Source organism: Cetorhinus maximus, chromosome 15 (assembly GCF_964194155.1).
Source record: "Cetorhinus maximus chromosome 15, sCetMax3.hap1.1, whole genome shotgun sequence".
NCBI lineage: Eukaryota > Metazoa > Chordata > Chondrichthyes > Lamniformes > Cetorhinidae > Cetorhinus > Cetorhinus maximus.
This window is the reverse complement of record NC_135893.1, coordinates 101,208,701-101,225,144: the sequence shown is the minus strand read 5'-3', so window position 1 is coordinate 101,225,144 and position 16,444 is coordinate 101,208,701. Positions and strand designations below refer to the sequence as shown.

The following is a 16,444-nucleotide window of genomic DNA, read 5'->3' as shown; positions in this document are numbered from 1 at the left end:
CCATTAATTTATCTTCAGATGTAATTGGCACATCTTGACAATCATGTTTGAGGTGTCAGCTGTGGCTCAGTTCATAGCACCCTCACCTTTGAATCAGAGGGTTGTGGGTTCATGTCCCACTCCCGGAAACCAAGAACTGTGATTGTACTCGAAAGAGTTGTGACTGTTGATAACTCGAAAGAGTTTGACAATCATGTTTAATGTACTGGGTTAAAACACTAAGTAGCAGTCACAGAAACCAGGTTCTATATTAACCTTTGATTACATTTTTCATCATTATAGCAACACCCTAGAAGGTAATTTGGAAAATCCCAGTTAAGATCAACCTTGTGTGAAAGAATTTAGTAAAAATTAATAACAGCTCACTATGTTGTACCTTAATTTCTTGTGCAGCAGCTGCAGCTTCATTAGCCACTACTTCATCTGCTGCAACCAACTCCCTTGCAGCATCAACTTCAATTGTTTCCTCTTCAATTTTTATCATCATCTTGTCAGTCTCAGCAGAAGTCTTGATCAACTCTGGATGCAGGTCTGTCAGCTCCTTTTGCATTACGGACACCTAAAGGTGAGTCACAATTCGATATATATTACTTGATTGTTAATACGAGGTAGCAACTGGAAATAGCTTTGTAAAATACTCATGTGGTACATATACAATTGAGTATTTTGTATTGAAACATTAGATGGTACAGTGATCCAATATGATGCGGAAGAATTTATCAGACCTTTCTTAAGAGTACAAAATAAGGGAGACCCAAGGTATCTTTGCCTCAATTAAAAGAATTAACTTTCACCTTCACCACGTAAGTAACAAACTCATGGAGCATATTTCCAGCCGGTTATAGAAAGTGCGAATTTTGATTTTTATTGATTCAGAAATGAACCCAGTAATCTACTCACATAAAAGCAGAAAGTGCTGGAAAATCTTAGCAGGTCTGGTAGCATCTATTGTCAAGATGATATAATAATGTCTGTAATGTCATTGGAAACTATTTTAAAATAGAGTTCTAGTGGTGTCTGTGTCTATGTGTGTGTATGTGTGTCTTAATTGGAATAAAGCCAGCTGGTCTAGAGGCTTTGATGTATAGAACAGAAGTAGGTTTAAAATGATAATTAGGTAAACATGGGGGAAATTTGCATTTTTTTCTTTAAACAAACTAGTGTAGCTTAGATTCAAAGAGAGGGAGTGAAATATTACACCTAACCAGGTGAAGCTCAGAAACAGTGGGCAGAATATTACACTTGGTGTGCAGGCATGTGCCCGACATGCCTGAGCGTAAAATGACGCGTGATGACGTCGGGCGTGTGTCCTGACATAATTGCGCACTCGCGCAATATTTCGTTCGGTGGGCGCACGCCGGAGTTGGCTGCGCGCCCGCCGATAATTAAAAGGCCTATTAAGGTCATTATCAATCTAATTAAATTCAAATCTATGCTGCCCGTCCAACCTTATGGTTGGCCGACAGGCGAAAAGGCCAAGCGGCCTTTACATTTTTAGGAAACCTCACCTACGGGATGAGGTTTCCTTAAGCAAATAAACATTAAATAAAAACTTTATTTTAGAATTAAAAACATGTCCCATCTCATGTGACAGCACGAGGAGACATGTTTCATTAAATTTTTACTGTCTTTATTAATTTTTTTAAAAAGCGCTTCAATCTCCCTGAGGCAGCTCCAGGGAGACTGAAGCGCTCTTTCTCGCACGTGTGCGAACTGCGCACCAGACCCAGCTCTCCCTCCTCCCCCCACCCGCACAGGCAGCCTTAATTGGCCCGCCCATGCAAAATTGTGGTGCGGAGCCGATTGCAGGTAGTGGTCGGCTTCCCGGTCCGCACTCCCGAGCACCCCCGCCAAGGGCAAAATCCTGCCCAGTGTGTTTATTTTTCCCAAGGATTACTAATGAAATGGGTATTATGAAAGTGTCTTATTATTGGAAGAGGTAAAGTTCAAAAGACCTAGTGCTACAATGAAAATTTGCATTCAAAGAGGAAAATATGTATAAAGGGAGAGAAGGCTGTTGGTAAAAAGGTTTCTAAGATCTAAAGCCTTCAGCCTGTAAGCCTCAAGCCGCTGTCTGCAAGGACCCAGAGCTGAAAGAAACTCATTTTGAACGTGACTGTCCAGAGTGTGCTTTGCCAGGGGTCTGTTTAAATCTATGGCCAGAATCTTCTGTTCAGCGTGCGGGGGCATAAAATGACAGGCATGCGTCTCAAGGTCACCACGCGTCATTCCGATCTTCAGTTCGGCGGATGCGCACCGGAGTAGGCTAGGCTACGCGCCCGCCGAACTGTCAAAGGCCTGTTAAGGCCGTTAATCCAACTGAACTAATTGCCAGGGCTGCCTGTCCAACCTTAAGGCGGCTTTCGCATTTTTCATGGAACCTCAATCATGGGCGGGATGAGGTTTCATGAAGGGTTTATTAATTCAATAAAATGTTTCAAGAAAATTCATAAATACGTCCCAGCTCATGTGACAATGTCACATGAGGGGACATGTCTGAATAATTTTATTTATTTTTTTCAATTTTTGATAATTAAATTAATCTCTCTGATACAGCGCAGGCCCCGACTCTCCCTCCTACCCCCGCCCACACAGGTAGAGCATCACGCTGGGCAGGCCTTAATTGGCCCGCCCACGTAAAACGGCGGCGTGCAGCCGATTGTGGGCACTAATTGGCTCTGTGCCCGCCCATGTGTGCTCCTGACTGGCCCGCCCAACGGGGAGAAAATTCTCCCCTATGTGTTTTACTGTTGCCTTAACAGAGGTGTAACTAGGAATCAGATTGATTAGGATATTTTTGTAGTTATTATAGTGGTAATTTTGTAGACATATGTATGTGCTTACAACCTTTCTTGTATTAATAAATGTTTAATTTAGTTTTATAAAAACCCTTGAGACTCGGTGGTCTTATTACTACTGAATCCAAAGCCTGCATCTCGAAACTTAGAGATAACTTTTCAAGTCCATTATGACTCTTCTTCAGTTCCAAAGATTAATCATATTGGACTTGAAACGTTAACTCTGTTTCTTTCTCCACAGATGCTGTCAGACTTGCTGAGTTTTTCCAGCACTTTGTTTTTATTTCACATTTCCAGCATCTGGAGTATATTGCTTTTATTTTAATCTATTCACATAGTCTCTCTTTCCACTCTTATACCCTTTTTTTTAGATCTTCCCTCTATACTTTCTATACTCAGCTTGCTTCTCTACTGTTTTATGAACTTTCCAATTGTCATAAGTTTCCTTTTTTTGTTCATTTTAACTTCTATATCTTTAGTCGTCCAGCAAACTCTAGCTTTGGATGCTCTTCTTGGTCCCCAAATAAGAATGTGACTACTCCATACCCTATCCATCTCCTCTTTGAAGGCTACTCAATTAGTGTTTTGCCTAACAATTTTTGATTCCAATCCACTTGGGCCAGATCCCTTTTCAACTCACTTAAATTAGGCCTCCTCCAGTTAATATTTTTATGCTTTATCAGACCTTGTTGTTTTCCCTAACTGTTCTAAACCCGATAATGTTATGATCACTGTTCCCCAAATTCCCTCCCACAGAAACATGCTCTATTTTCTCTAATTCATTCCCAAGAACTAGATCTTGTACTGCTTCCTTACTCATTGGGCTGACAACGCACTATTCTTATCCACACTTCAGGAATTGTTCCCCCTCTTTGTCCTTTAAACTGTCACTATCCCAGTCTATATTAGGATAATTGATGCCCCCATTATCACTACACTGTAGTTCTCACATCTTTCTGTAATTTGCCTGAAAATTGCTCCTCCATCTCTTTCCCAATATGTAGCATGCATCCAGTAATCTAACAGTTCCCCGGTTCCTTTATTCCAATCAAATAAACTCTTGACACTGACCCCTCAACAATCTCATTCCTCACCAGCACTGTAATGCCTTTTTTGATCAATACTGACGTCACCCTCTTTTCCTTCCCAATTATGCCCGAATAACTTGTAGCCAGGAATATTAAGTTCTCACTCCTCCCCTTCCTTGAACCAGGTCTATATTGTCATTATATTATAGTCCCACATGACTACTTGTGCCTGCAGCTCACTAACTGCACTTACTGCACTCTGTGCATTTACACACATGAAAATCCATCTTTGTTTGCTGTCTGATCCCTCCCATCATTGAACTGTTATTTACTCTAGTGCCTCTCCCAGTCCTTTGTGCACCTTACTTCTTCTCCCTTGTTACAGATTATTATGTCCTTACTTACTCTCTCATGTGCATGTTTTGTCTCCAGGGTTCCTGCACCTTTAGTCAAATAAAATTCCATGATTTTTCCAGGTTTTCCATGACCCGAGGGAACGTTGCTTTTCTTTACTTCTATCCCAAAAGTTTTCTATTTTTAATGATATGTTAGACTTGGAACATTAATTTATCTGTTCTCTACACAGATGCTAATTGACCTGTTATGTAATTCCAGCATTTTGTGTTTCCTTTTCATTTTTGCTTTTATGGTCCAGAATTTGCTGGAGTGGATGCATCTTGAGGTATGGCCTGTAGGTTTGACTTTTCCCCTCATCCTCTATCTCAAAACTTTTGTGAGGGCGAGGGCAATGGGGAATATGGGAACTTTATCCATTTCCTTAACCAGTAAGGTTTGGAAAGAAGCAAAGCAATAAGAGAAGAAAATAGAGTGAATTAGAATCAAATCAGATATAGGAAGAGAAATAGAAAGGGAAAGAAAGATTGGGTTAAAAGAGAGAAAGAAAAGACAAAGTAAGAAAAAGATTTAACATTTTAAGAATTTCCAACAACAATGTACTACCAATAAGAAAAACTCCACACTTTCAATTGTTGCCTTTCTGGGCTGAGGCATTGCAAGAACACCAATTTTGTCATTAACAAGATACTTACGCTGTTAAGTACCAGCCTTAACTTAATGCCGCAAGTTTAATTGGCAAGTAATTAAGGTCGAAGGCAAGCTGTTATGAGACTCAGGGAGGAGCAGCACAAATCAGCCAGAAACTGGTGATTCGCAGTTCACGGGGTATCTCTTCTTTGCCATGTTTACACATTAATAATGGCATGCTCATAAAACTTGCCATTATTTTGGAAGTAAATTCTGGCCTATTGGATTTAGTGGGGTGTTAGGACCGCTGCCGCTAGCAGTGACCCCACTTGCTAAATTGATAAGATACCAGAGGACGACCCAATAAAAGCAGCCTCAGCACCACACTAAACCCAATATGAGTCAAATTAAGTCAAATTCACACATTGTTAAGAAATGTGAATACTTACTTTGGAGGTTGGAAATTACAGTTTCCAGTGGCCTTGAGCCTTCTGCACATGTGCCAGCCAGGAAGTGACCACACAAGCGCAGTTAGTGGTTTTCCTGTTCTTCAGGCTGGGAACTGGCCCTGCGCAGAAGAAAAGATGCAAAGTGAAGCGGCATGAAACTGGTCAGGTGAACTGAACCGGAGCGCCATTCCAGAGGAAGGCATCCCAGGGAGCAGGACAAGGGGTGACAGGGAGAAGGTCCCAAACCAGGGAGTGGGACAGGAAGAGGTCCCAGAAGAAAGTCCCAGGCAGCGACAAGGACAGGGATTAGAAAGAGGTCCCTTAAGTAAAATTAAAAGTAAGGAGCAGAAAAATAGGCTTCAAATTAAAGAAAGAACTGCAGGGAGCGGACTTGAAGCAAAGTGGGCACAAGAGAAGCCCAGAAAGATCCGAGAGGGCAGCCTAAGGTTGGTGACTCCGTGCTGTGGGTGTAGGGGCAAAGGTATCCCTTTGGAGCAGTGGTGTTCTGCTTGGCATGGCTGAAGATCTGAAAGTGGGCTTGGAAGGTGAAGCTTGAGTGCACTCAGAGATCCAGGGGAAAGGAGTCTCAGCAGGTAATATTGAAGATATTGAAACCCTAGAGGTGGATCCTTGTTGAAGTTGTCCGAATGGGAGTGATATTTGGAGAGAATTCCAAGGTGAGTTCTTCGAATGTGGAGATTGGAAACCCTTGTGAGGAAGGCGAAGTTTCAATGAGACTGGTTGGCTCACAGTGTGACAGGCACCTTTGTGGGTTGTTGAGAAATCCAAGGAATCTGCTTTGGTCGCATTTGTCATTTACTTTGGAGTGTGGTGTGTCTGACCACAGTTCGCCTGTTAATTTACATATACCGCATACTTACCTTGAGTATTAGAGTATAAGATAGATATGGTAAATTGTTTTATCTTTCCTAATTTGTATGTATCTCTAAATATTTGAATCATTTTCTTGTGTTCATACTGAGATCTTTCCAACCTTTTTGTCTGGTATTATATAGTTAATTTTTCTTGTTTAAAAATCGTCAGCAGACTCCTGTGAATTTGTTCAGTAACTTTCCTCCACGGTTTCAAAAAAAAATAAAAGCTAGGATCTATCGAGCCAGGTTTCACTCTGGGATCTGAGTTGTCCAGTTTTAACATCAGTTGGGATTGTAACAACATCAAAAACAGTGCCATTGGCTTAAACAGATCTGACTCCACACTGGAATTATGGGACACTATTGGACACCATTGGACACTAAACCCAAGTTCCTTAGTTATATTCCTATTTTCACATCACTGCAAAGGACACCCCTCATGTGCCAGGAATAAAATTAGTCTTTTTTTTTTTCTCTACCTTTTTAATGTTCTTCTTACGTCCTTGACTATAGAAAATAAATCACAGGTCATTTCAGGCAACAGAAATAAAACAATCAGAAATGAAATAAGACAAAACTGAGTAGTCAGTAAACTCACTTGTGAAGAGGCAAACTCTAGTTTCTCTAGACCAACAAGGTAACGGTTTCTCATCAGATCAACTTCATGCCTCTTTTTATTAAGCAGAACTTTGAAGGTCAGGATTAATTCCAGGTAGGAAGTAGGCGTCACATAGTTATACCTCCGCAATGTTGAGAAATATTTAGTTGAAAGGCCTCTTGCACTCTCTTGGAAATATTTACACAGTGCAACAACTCTGCAAAAACATGGACATCCTCAAGATTCATGCTTACAATGGTAATTTTGCCTGTTTCACACTACATGTATTTACAAGTATTTTATGCACAGATTATAAAAAGCGATTATTATATTACCACATGGTTGATTAATTAATGTTCACAAATTTTAAAATGCTTCTAAATTAGCTTTTGCATTTCTTTTTTGACAAAATGGCATGCTTTTAAAAATTATAATGATCAAATAATAGAAAATTGTGCAAGATCTTCCTGAAACAGTTTAATCTGTAAACTGGGCTGAAGTATGGCAAAAGTATGGAGTATTGTAAATGATCTCAGTAGAAATATAACTTACAACATCAACTGGAAGGCTTAAGATAGGGAAGTGAATTTCTTTGGTATTTCCACGATTAGTTTTTATGTAATGATTGTAAAGATATTTGTACGACTGCACAATGATAAGTGACACCCTCACTGCAGTTTTCCCCACAAAGATACACACTGAGAGTTATTTTTAAAAGCTAGAAACTTACTATAGCTTTTGCAAGCAGAGCTTCATAACCAACCATGCAATACTTCCATTTATAATGTGACCACAGCATGTTCATAACTTATTTCTGTATTATCCTGTCAGCCTTAATCAAGAATATGATGCAGAATATGCCATTGTTGACCTTTACATGTCCACCATCTCTTCACTGATGTTATACTTTTGTGTTTGCTTTCCACCATCAATGAATGTTCAGTATAAACAGTCAACAGTGTTATTGCAGGTATTGTGCAGCATTCACTATAATTTAGTATAAAGACTAAATGGATGGACAAATCAAAATGCTGTTGTGGATAGTATAGAAATGTATTGCTTCAATGAAATTAAATGTCACCTGCTGACTTACTCTTTCCTGACTTCATAGTCCAATTCTACATCTTCCAAAGATTTGTGTGCCACCATTTCTAAAGCATCACTTGGCCAAACTTTGAACCAATCAATGGTACAGCAATTTATAAGTGACGGGAACATTCGCAAACGATTCCGAAAGGCATCTCCAATTGGACTCATGACTGTAAAAATAAAATTTCCTATAAGGTATTTCTGGAAAAGCATGTTAAAAACAATTGATAGACTGAGATCTTATGTTGCAAAAATAGCTAATTTTGAATCTGAATACTGATTTTCACACATTGTTAAATCTGTAGCTGAAAGGTAAGAGATTTATTCCAAGAGGAAAAGCATCAGTTTTAAACTTGCAGAGTAAGGGGAACAGTTCCGAAGAAGAGTCATATTGGACCTGAAACATCAGCTCTGTTTCTCTCTCCATAGATGCTGCCAGAACTGCTGAGTTTTTCCAGCACTTTCTGTTTTCATTAAGGGTTTTCTACTCATTCATCAAGCAAATGAGCAGCCCAATACAAATATATATATTTCCTTACTTAGTCAATTTGTTCAAATAATGATGCTTGGTCAAATTAGGTACTGGACTAAAATCCAACAGTACATTTTAATTTTGAGGCACTTTTTTGCCACTGGTGCCTAGATTAATGGAAGATTGTCTATCATAACAAAAGGAAGAGTAAAATAATCACAGAATTGTTACATTGCAGTAGGGGGCCATTCAGCCCATTGTGTCTGTACCAGCTCTCCGAATAAGCATTATGACCTAGTGCCATTCTCCTGCCTTTTCCCCGTACCCTTGCACATTGTTTCTATTCAAATATTCATCTAATGCCCTCTTGAATGCCTCGATTGAACCTGCCTCCACCACACTTCCAGGCAGCGCATTCCAGACTTGAACCACTCACTGTGTGAGAAAGTTTTTTTCTCACATCACATTTGCTTCTTTTTCAAATTACTTTAAATCTGTGCCCTAGTCAGGTACCAATCATACAGCAGAACAAGGTTGTTCATTCCATTAAACAGATCTTGCCAAATTACAATTGGTTGATCTGAACTAGATCAAATTGGAACTGAATCCACTCTTGTGATACCAATAGTTTTAATTCAGAACTAATGGATGAATAGAAAGAAAAATTTGCATTTATATAGCACCTTTCATGACCCCAGGATGTCTCAAAGTGCTTTACAATCAATGAAGTACTTATTGAAGTATAGACACTGTTATAACTGTAGGAATATGAGATTTTACCTAATACAATGTGGAGGTTGGCTTTTACTTTTTCAATAAAGTAATTGTACAATGACAGTGGAGTGGCTTCAATTCTCTTTCCATCTGTCCTGGCCACAGTTTGCATCTTTTCAAGGAGTTCAGCTTTCTCATCTGCTGGGAAGATATTGGGTACATCTCCTGTGTTCAACAACATGTTGATGTCTTCCACAAATGATTCATCTTTAATTTGGCTATCGTTAAACATGAAGACAGTCTGTTTGCTTTCAACTCCAGTCTTGATCATTATTTTTTTAACATCATCTCTCCATTCATTCTTGCCATAGTTCTTCGTAATTTCAATTTGGAAATGAGTAAAATCATTCATGAATGTGGACAGTTTTGTGCAACTCTGTCTGCCACTTCCACCAACACCAACCAAAAGCAAGTGGCCATTGTCCTGCTTTAGCACTCTGCATATTCTTGAGATGTGCTCTATAGCAAACCTGAACATAACCAGGGCCATTGGAGCTTTACTGACATTGTTATACTCTGACAGATAGTATTCCATGATTGATGTGAGTTGTTTTAAGTCTACAATCTCATCATAAGCCTTTACATTAGCCTCTGGCTTTAGATAATCTCCAAAAAACAAACTGCGAATATTGTCATCAGTAACTTTCCCCGATGGAGTTAAATGGCTCAAAACCTAGAGGACATGGACGGAAACAGATTGCATAAAGTTTAGTTTTGTGTGTTTCATTTATTTAAAAAGAAATGAGTTACTTTATTCTAGCAGTACAGCATCTAAGCTCAATATTCACAAGACAAAGAGAAAGAAAAAAAATCAAACCATTCCTGTTCACTGTCCAGGAACCACTGCTGGAAATACATACATATGGATATTGGATGAGCGTATTTTCTGACTTGATTCCAAGAAGATGTACAGTTAAATGACCTTACTCATTGCTATCTAGGATACCAGTGGCCTCATGCTGCCAAAAGTAAGAGGAATTGGAGGACAAGAAAGAAATATAAGACTTGAAATTACATATTCTTAATGAATTCATCTGAAATCCCTCTCAATATTTTCAGTGCCTGCGTCATATCAGTTAGCATTTCCTTTGAAACAGTGAAGAGTAATTTTGGATCAATGTTTTAATCATTCCTAGAGCAGTTAAATTTCAAGGCTGAAGTTTAAATAATAAAACAAAATTATTTGACCTATGTATTATTTATTGTATAACTTTGGGGGAACTGGCTAAAATCAGGGACAATTGAGCATTCTTTTCTTGTAGTGCCAGTTATTTTCTTTCCTTTACTGGCACGTTAATTGTAATCACCCTTCTTTGGATCGCCACCTTGGCATGGTGGAGAGGCTTGTGCGTTCCGACGATGCCTTGAGCGACGCCATTGGGAGCTCCTTGCTCCTGGTAGGGTCACTCATGGTGGCAAGGTTGGTGTGGTCCAAAACGTCCTCAACGGCAGAGCAGGTGAAGGAAGACTGTGCATCTCGCCAACTGCAAAAGCGGAAGAAGGTTGCAGCAGCAAGGTGGTCCCAGTCATCATGGCTCAACATGTCACTGAAATCTGACCACCAACATGTCAAAGAATGTGTGGACACTGACAGCACCAAGGTTCCCAGGTTAAACAACTGAGTCCATTTGTCAAGTTCTATGGTGATGGAGAATTGATGATGGGGATAGGGCTGTGAACCTGGAAGTCCCGAGTCAAGAATCTAAACACAGGCAACAGTTGCATGACACCTGTTGAACATCTGTGCTGGGATAGAGGTGTCTTTAGGCAGCAGCATCTGCAACTGAACAGTCCTCTTCAGGGTACCCCAAATGGGAAGGGGGCTAGAAAAGGGGGCTTAAAATAGACTATCCCACTTTCTCCTGGCTGGGAAACCACAACCTGCAGCATCACCATCTTTATGGTCAAAGAAAATTTTAAATTTTGCAACTTGGAATGTTAGAACACTGATGGGTGACTGTCTAGAAAGAACTACACTCATTTCAAGTGAACTATCAAGACTCTAAATTGACATCACTGCCCCCAGTGAGGCCCACCTTCTTGGGGAGGGGCAGCTGAAGGAAGACGCACCTACTACTGAAAAGGCTGACAGCGACTGTCATGTCCACAGACTTGGTTTTGCCATCCTGAATAGGATCTTGGATGTTCTGCCAAAGTTCCCAAATTGTATAAATGAAAGACTCATGAAACTTCACCTACAGCTCAGCCATAACTAATATGCCACCGTCATCAGTGCTTATGCTCCGACCCTTGACTCCGATGAAGATGAAAAGTTTTATTCTGACATTGATGAAGTTCTCACTGCCATCCCAAAAGCAGAAAAGATCATCCTTCCGGGGGACTTTAATGCCAGGGCTGGCCACAACTCTGTTATCTGGAGTGAAACCATTGGGAAAAACGGGGTGGGAAAAGGCAATGCAAATAAAGTCCTCCTGCTGACAAAGTGTGTTCAGCATGGCCTCATTATAACAAGCACTCTCTTCCGTCAGGACAATTATAAAGCTATATGGAGGCATCCTAGATCAAAGCATTAGCACCTCCTGGATTATGTCATCGTTCGGGTTAAAGATCCACGTGATATCTATATCACTGGTCCATGTGGGGGTCAATTGCCTACAGGGCAGATCATAGACTTGTTTTATCAGCAATGAACATCCACCTAGCACCAAGACATTGCAAGGCTCAAAAGTCCAAAAGGAAGAAGATCAATGTCTCAGACCTAAAGCAGCCCAAAATAAGAGAGGAATTTCAAGTGCAGCTCCCAACCAATCTGGAAAATCTTCTTACATCCAACTCAATTCCAGGACAGTGGGATCAAGTAAAGTCAGCTGTACTAGACTATCATTAAGAATTCAATTATGAGATTAAGGGGTAACAAATGAGTAGAAGCTTGTGGTGTAATCCTCTGTTCCTGCTCTTTGTTTAGTATCACAAATACTACCTATACAATTATTTTAAACATCTAGAAAAAAATCATAAGAAGCGCCAGCAATTACCTTATCAACAGACTGTTTGAAGAAATTTGATGTTGTTTGTTTAATTATATTGAAGAATGTCTGTCTGTCATCATCTGCAATCAATCTGTCATAAAAAACCCTGTAAACTTCATGAATCCAGAGACGAATCAGCTTTTCCCCCTCCTGGGAAAGGAAATCATTCACATCATGTAACTAAAGCACTTCACGAATGAGTGTACACAAGAATAGTTCAGAGAAAAAGCTTCAGCATTGAAGAACAGTAGTACAGGAGATAGGTGCTGCTGTAGAAGTACTTAACATGTTGTGTATCACACAGCTTTCATGTTTGAGGGGCTTGAATCTTTGCAGAATAAATGTTTGCTAAAGAACTCCTTTGAAAAGCACAGGAACTACTATTGTCTCAAACCTTGTGCCCTTCTGACATCAGGAATGAAGTTTACATGACATTGAATCCACTGCATGCTATTCCATGTAGCTTAGACTTTAGCCCCTGAGTCACAAGGTTCCAGGTTCAAGTAGTACTTCAAGGCTTGAGCACAAGAATCAACGCTTACACTCCCGTGCAGTACCAAGGGAGTACAGCTGCGCTGTCAGGGGTGACACCTTTTGGGTGAGACATTAAATCGGTCTCCAATCACCCACCTGCTGGGTGGATTAAAAGATCCTATGGCACTATTTTGAAGAAGAAAAGGGGAGTTATCCTCAGTATCCTAGCCAATATTTCTCCCTCAATTAACATCGCAAAAACAGATTATTTGGTCATTATCACAGTGTTGTTTGCGGGAGCTTGCTGTGCCAGAATTGGCTGCTCCATTACAGCAGTGACTACACTTCAAAAATACTTCATTGGCTGTGAAGTGCTTTGAGACACCCAGTGGTCATGAAAAGTGCTATATAAATGCAAGTCTTTTTTTTAAAGCACAGCTGAAAGTGATGTTTAAGTCCTAGCTGTATCTGCCTATGTAGAAAGTCTTGTATGAGGCTGTGCTAAATACGCGGCCCACTCCAGAAAGAAATCAACAGTGACCATTCTGAGAGACCTTCTATCCATTGTCAGAACAAGCACATTTTATTTGAGGACAGGTTGGGATCCTCAGTTTTGTTTCAAATTTGTTTCAAATTAATTCTACCAAGGTCTTCAGCATGTGGCATAATACTTAATATGTTACTTCAGCCTATAATTTCCCTCTCAGATATGCTGCTGCTCTATTTTGAATAGGGTCATGGAAGACTTTAGGACTTATTTAATTGGAATTGTGTAGGTGACTGGTGTATTTTTGCAAATTATATAGTGTCTTTTACTTCACATAATAGTGTCTGTAGCTTTACATGACTTCCCTCAAGTCCAATTCAAGTGATGCAATGTGCTTGGCATTCAAAGACTGTAGCAAAGTTTCATCACTGACCTTTAGATGAGTGCTTGGACACAACAGCACTCCTTTAATCACGCGGGAGAAATCTCGCAGATTGAAAACATAATGAGATTTGGAAGGAGTTGGAAGAAAATTGTCCATTGCAGCCTTATAAACCGCCATGGTAGCTTGCACCATCATCTTACCTAATCTAAAATATAGAAGAATTCAGCTTTAAATTCGTGTTCTTAGCCAATATCAACAAGAACAACAACTTATTGCACGTTTAATGTATATAATGTCCCAAGGCACTTCACAGGTGCATTATAAAATAAAATTTGACACCAAGCTACATTAGGAGATATTAGGTCAGCTGACCAAAGCCTGGTCAACAGGTAGGTTTTTAAGGAGCGTCTTAAAGAAGGAGAAAGGAGGTAGAGAGGCAGAGAGTGTAGGGGCCTAGGCGACTGAAGGCACAGCAACCAATAGTGGAGCAATTAAAAGCAGGGAATCTCAAGAGGCCAGAATTAGACGAGTGCAGATATCTCAGAGAGTTATGGGGTTTGAGGAACTCACAGAAATAGAGAAGGGCGAGGCCAAGGAGGGATTCGAAAACAAGATGAGAATTTTAAAATCAAGACATTGCTTGACCAGGAGCCAAAGTACGTCAACGAGCACAGGGGTGAATAGGGGAACGGGACTTGGTGTGAGTTAAGACAAAGGCAGCAGAGTTTGGACGAGCTCAGGTTTATGGAGGGTAGAATGTGGGAAACCAGCCACGAATATGTTGGAGTTAACCAAGGCATGAATGAGGGTTTCAGCAACAGGCAAGCTGACACAGGGGCAAAATTAATAGTTAGCTGATGAAATTGCAACTTATCCAATATTAGATATTACGCTGAAGCTGAAGACCCCCGTTTGTTTTCGTTTAACTGAACTCTGTTGATCCTTACCGTAGAAAGGTGGTTTCAAATCCTTTTCCAAAATGCCAATCCGAAATTGAAGTAAAAATCTTCATCATGGTATCATCATCAAATGAATCAATGGAGATTATATTCAAATGGCGAGTGAAGCGCCCTGTCAGGTAGAGCAGAAGAGTGACTTCAAAACGACCAGACAAACTGGGGAACAGCAACTTGAATTTTATGGTTTGCAATGCAAAAATACTGTTTTGAGTTGTAGTTCATCCAAACGCAGGTACCTTAATTGGTAGAAAACCCCATACTTATAAATAACATAATCTGATGTCACTGACATGGCACGCCCATTGTTTTTCAGTAACCCTATCGCATTTCTGGATTTCTTATTACCATTTTCCCATGGGATGTATCCAATTATGAATTACTTTAAAATGGGCTATTAAATTAAAACTTGCATCAAAGAGGTTAAACTGGAAGCACAACAGAGCTGTGCACTGGAATTCAGGCACAGGTCTCCAAAACAATCTTTCTGAAGACAATGAGTGACTGCCACATTCATAGTTATTGCAACAATCATATAAATTTGAACTCAGTTGGCGTCAAAGCGGATTATACTCTGGGGGAGGCAGAGGGGGTAGGAAAACAGAGTTTTGTCTGAAAGCTCGTTCTGAAGTTAGGCTTTTAAAAATGAGACACAATTACACAGATAGTAAAGCAGCAGAAAGTTGCGAAAAGGTGAGAAAAGGACAAGAGGCTAAAGGAAAATAGGCTCTGCTTTGGGATGCAGAGAGGCTATTTAAGACAAGCTGGCGGTAAGGGTAACCTCATGGCCTTTTTTTTTATACAGTAATGCAAACGTAAGTTATACCGTAATAATCTGGCTCTGAAGGAGAGTCATACGGGCTTGAAACATTAACTCTATTTCTCCCTCCACAGATCCTGCCAGACCTGCTGAGTTTTTCCAGCATTTTCTGTTTTTATTATATTATATAAGTTATACCATAGCTGATTTGAATTATCTACGACTCTGCCATGTCACCATACAGTGGAACTTATGGTTTACAATTCCATTTAAACTTTCTTCATCCATTATTAGCCTGGTCCATCTTTAGAAAGATTGAATAAATTTGTGTGTGAAAGGCACAGATATCAGTGCCAGTCAGAAAAGGGTGCTAATGTTACTTCCCCAGGGGCAGAATGTTATGCTCCCCATCAGTAATTTGTAAGTGGGGGTGGTGGGGGTGTCTGTAAAATTACCCAGGTGGCCTTCCCACTGCCTACCTGCCCACCGCCAACCTATCTGAAATTTTAAAGGGGGTGGGCAAGGTCTAGGGTGTCAAGATTGCCCTGGTCCCAATTGAGGCCCTTAAGTAGCTAATTATTGGCCATTTAAGGGCTGCTTCCCACCCAGTTACAATTTTGAGGCTGGCAGGAGAAGTTCAGAGACGGGGAGGGGGGTTAGCAGTGCGGGAGGGGAACCCGCAGGTTACGCTACCTGTGCCTCTGGAAAGAAAGGAGGGGAAACATCTCCTTGCAAGCCTCCTTTCCTGATCAGCACTACCGCCCCCACCCCCCTCTAAGGTCTGCCCACACCAGATGCTCCCCCCACCCTGGCTTTTCCAGCCTGATCCCCTCTCACACCCCGGGCCTCCCCCTCCAGTTGCACTGCAAGACCCCGGCATTTACCTTTGGCCTGGGCTCCTGACACTTCGAATCTGAGGGCTAGCTGCAGACCCAGCAGTGGCCACGGCTCCCAGTGGCGCTGCTGGGACTACAGAGCGATCGACCAATCAGATTTTCCAGCACCTCTGAGGCAGGACTTCCTCCGAGTGAAGGCGGAACTCCCCTCTTTAACCAATTATTGCTCCTCAGAGTGTTAAATGGCTGTGGGCTGCTGACATCGGTGGGGATGCATTCTCCGCTGACTTTATCAGTGGGTGGGACAGGCCCCACCACCTGAAAAATCAGTTTTTCCACCCCATAAAGGTATAGAGCAGGTCGAGTCAACTTGTGTAAAGGTTAAGGTGCATAGTCTGCCAACAAGAGCAGCCAATGTCATTGAGCCTGATAAGGCATCTATATCAGTATTTGTAAATATCCTTTATCTGCGTTGCTCACTGACTTTCG

At 40.8% G+C, this 16,444-nt stretch overlaps 1 protein-coding gene across 1 annotated transcript in view; it reads right to left on the bottom strand.

Moving 5' to 3' along the window:
* dnah3 (dynein axonemal heavy chain 3) overlaps positions 1–16,444 on the bottom strand; it is a 161,850-nt gene that overhangs the window by 21,606 nt on the left and 123,800 nt on the right. Inside the window, exons 43-49 of the mRNA XM_078557671.1 lie at positions 14,351–14,474; positions 13,452–13,608; positions 12,064–12,207; positions 9,074–9,740; positions 7,826–7,991; positions 6,733–6,949; positions 377–559 (exon numbers count right to left, since the gene is read on the bottom strand). Coding sequence (XP_078413797.1) covers positions 377–559; positions 6,733–6,949; positions 7,826–7,991; positions 9,074–9,740; positions 12,064–12,207; positions 13,452–13,608; positions 14,351–14,474 — 1,658 coding nt within the window. The remainder of the gene's footprint in view (positions 1–376; positions 560–6,732; positions 6,950–7,825; positions 7,992–9,073; positions 9,741–12,063; positions 12,208–13,451; positions 13,609–14,350; positions 14,475–16,444) is intronic.